The 3,289-nt window shown below is 34.1% G+C and overlaps 1 protein-coding gene across 1 annotated transcript; it reads left to right on the top strand.

Moving 5' to 3' along the window:
• Positions 1-494: 494 nt before the first annotated feature.
• Positions 495-1,315, top strand: LOC149176392 (uncharacterized). The gene is made up of 2 exons (XM_089421456.1): positions 495-943; positions 1,087-1,315. The coding sequence occupies exons 1-2, from the start codon at positions 495-497 to the stop codon at positions 1,298-1,300; spliced, it is 663 nt and encodes a 220-aa protein (XP_089277582.1). The 3' UTR covers positions 1,301-1,315.
• Positions 1,316-3,289: the final 1,974 nt, after the last annotated feature.

Here is a 3,289-nt window from a genome sequence, read left to right as displayed (position 1 = left end):
TGAAAAAGCAAACAAACAAAGGAAAGAAGCAAGACAAAGTAAACAAATCAAGAAACAAACAAGAAAAGAAAAACTACTCCTACTCCTAACCTAAGCAGAACATAGGCCAACTCACGTAAAGTGATACTTCCAATGCAGCCATCGGCGCATTGGTTGGCCCATGTAGGCGAGAGCATGGTCGACAAGAAAGATATACAAGAAAACTAACCAACAAGAAAGATGAAGCAATACAAGCCAATACATTCGAAGTTTGAATCGATCTGCAGCAAAAACAAAAAGCACATGCAAGCATAGTTTTAAAAACCGGCCACAAAAACCGGTTACCGGTCAAACCGGCCGGTTAGATAGCTGGCCGGTCCGAACCGGCCTAATAAACCCGGTCAGCTCCCTCCTGTGCCCAAAATCTGGCCCTAACCGGTCAAAACCGGCCGGTTTAGGACGGAACCGGCCGGTTTGTATCAAACCGGCCGGTTCCGTCCTAAACCGGCCGGTTTATGGACAACACATTGGTGGGAGCGAGGACAAGCCTGCAAATGAATTTCACTCGTGGCAGCAGTCTTGCTTTTGTGAATGTGCGCCTACAGTTGGTCAAAAAACCAGGGAACCCGCTTAAGTTAAAGATTTTTTCACCTGCGACTTTGAGAAAGACCCTTCCCTTTGATACTCTACCAACTAATGTATCTGACAGAGATGGGTCTTTAAAATTGGATCCTTTGGAGGAGGAAACTTTGATTACTACTTCTGTGCCACGAGTGAAAGTCACAGTAAACATGTTTGTTATCACCATTCTTTACGAGTCATCTGGAGCAATTCATTTCTTTCCTCTTCTACGGGTGTATCTGGACAGTGCTGAAAGCGTGGTACAAGTTAGTTCTCACAAGTTTAGGATTATCAGTACATTTAAAATCGGCCTTGAGAGCTATGAAGCTCAGACTGATAATTGGTAAGTATTTTAAATTTGAAGAGATCAATAGTGGTTTTTTTATTTACAATTTTTCTTAGTATGATCTTCAAGCATAGCACAATTTACAGTTCTGAATTATGGTAGAGAAAAAGGATTGCTATAATGTTGGGTTTACTCTGCAGGATGGAAATGCTGCAAAAGGTTGAGATTTGCATTGTCTATCGTGCCCGCCTTGTATCGATTGAAGAAAAGGATTTTGTATTTAAAAAACCACTTATTTCCTTTTACTCTATTTTAAAACAGGTTGATTGTTCATGCATTGAGTATATCATTATGCTCTTGTTTTCAAACTGTTTTGATAATCTCATCTTTCATTGCCAAAGTATTAGTCACTGAATGTAGAACTTGTTTAGTCTTCATGTAGTGCTGGATTAATATTTCATCATTGACCCTGACATCAAATGGAACAATATCACTGCAGGTAGAATCTATTGCACTCGGTGCCATTTTGATATATTCACCTTTGCATGGTATATAAATGAGCAAACTTTGCATATTTGTCTCTATTGGCTTGGAATCATGGTTTTACATCTTAAAAATAGTTTTGTTTCATTAAAAATTAATTATTTAATGTATTTTTTAAAAACCGGTTCGTTTAGACCAAACCAGTGCCGGTTAGACCGGTTCCGGTCGGTAAACCAGTTCATTAGGTGGACCGGTCCGGTCACCGGTTCCGGTTTTAAAAACTATGCATGCAAGGCATTCTGCGAATGTACCATGGTGTCTTAGCACATTACAAGTGGAAGACAAGCATGTACACACTTTCGAACTTGAAAAACAAGCAAACATAAAGAAAGAAAAAAACTTATTAAGGAATTTAGACTTTTGTGATCCATAACATTGTTTAGAAAATCTTCGGCAAAATCACATGACCAATCTTGTGTCGACGCGTTTCGAACCAACCAGTGTGGTTCATCGTCAGGACAAGTTGAAGACCAATCCGGCTTAGCCTGATTAAATAAAGTGTGCAGAGATTCCAACGGCCATAATGCCAACGGCTAATTTCGACCTAATAATCTTGGTCAAATCACTAAATTAGTTAATTAATATTCCTAGAAATAGGTAAAAAAGGAATTCATTTGTTAATTTAAAAATAAATAGATATATTATTATTATTTACGAAAATTCATATCCATATCTAATATTTTAATAATAATGGTCATTCATATTTATTAAATTGATCTATATTTATTATTCCAATATTGTTTAAATGGTAATAATTCTCTATTAATCTCAGAATATAGTTACATTAGGTAATCTTGTAATAATTATTTAATGGTCCATTGGTAAGATGGATCATTTTTTTTTTTTTTTATTTAAGTATAATGGTCCATACGAAATTAAAATAATAAGTTGTATAAAATAATATCTGTTTATTAAATAATCTAAATCTACTAATAATTTATAATTCCACACAAATTTTTAAATCATTATTATTCCTAGAATTTAGTTACATTAGGTAAATACCATAATTTAGGGTTGTTAAAGTATAACTAAAACCTAATGGTCAAATAATCAAAATTAATTCAATATTTATTTATTCCAATAAAAATATTAAAGTTAACTAGGCCAATAGGTAAATATATTATTACTTATAAGGTAAATACCATAATTTAGGGTTGATATGTATATTAATAATAGTGTAACTAATATTATTGGTAAATCATAATATTTCTATAAACCTAATGGCCAAATAATTTATATTTATTAATAATCAATATTATTTCATATTTATTTATTCCACTAAAAATATTAAAGTTAACTATATCATTAGGAAATATAATATTATTTATAAGGTTTAAAAAGGGGTTTTTTAAGAGAAAAGGGAAACTCAAATCTAAAGAAATAATTATAAATGAATTATGAAAAAATCAAATCTAATTATAATATGCACAATAGTATCATAAACAGGTTTAGGTTAATACAATAATTAGCCCAAATTTAATCCATAACTAATAAAGACACTCCATAATAATAGGACAAACCTGCCAAAAGAAAAATTAATTAAGGGAGGGGGAAGACAGAAACCCCAAGACCTAACAAAAAGGGGAATGAGGAGGCTAGGAAGACAAGGCTGGGACCCAGCAACTGCTAATCTTCCAGCCATCATCCCTATTTAGATTGTTCGGTCTTTTCTTCCAGCCAGCAATAGTGCTTGCTACGTACGACTCCTCCAATGCTTGAGAAATAGGATCAGGTGATTCCGGTGGAGGATGCGAAAACGATAAGATAGATTGATTTTCAATGTGAACAATGAAGTGATGAGGAGCTTGGAAAGATCAACAGATTTCTAATCCGAAGTGGAGGCTACGAGAACTTGACATA

Source organism: Pinus tabuliformis, chromosome 4_1, assembly GCF_031772625.1.
Source record: "Pinus tabuliformis cultivar Carrire ecotype Pingquan chromosome 4_1, CPIR1, whole genome shotgun sequence".
In the NCBI taxonomy this organism is placed as follows: domain Eukaryota; kingdom Viridiplantae; phylum Streptophyta; class Pinopsida; order Pinales; family Pinaceae; genus Pinus; species Pinus tabuliformis.
The sequence above is the reverse complement of the archived record's forward strand: the minus strand, read 5'-3'. Positions and strand labels throughout refer to the sequence as shown.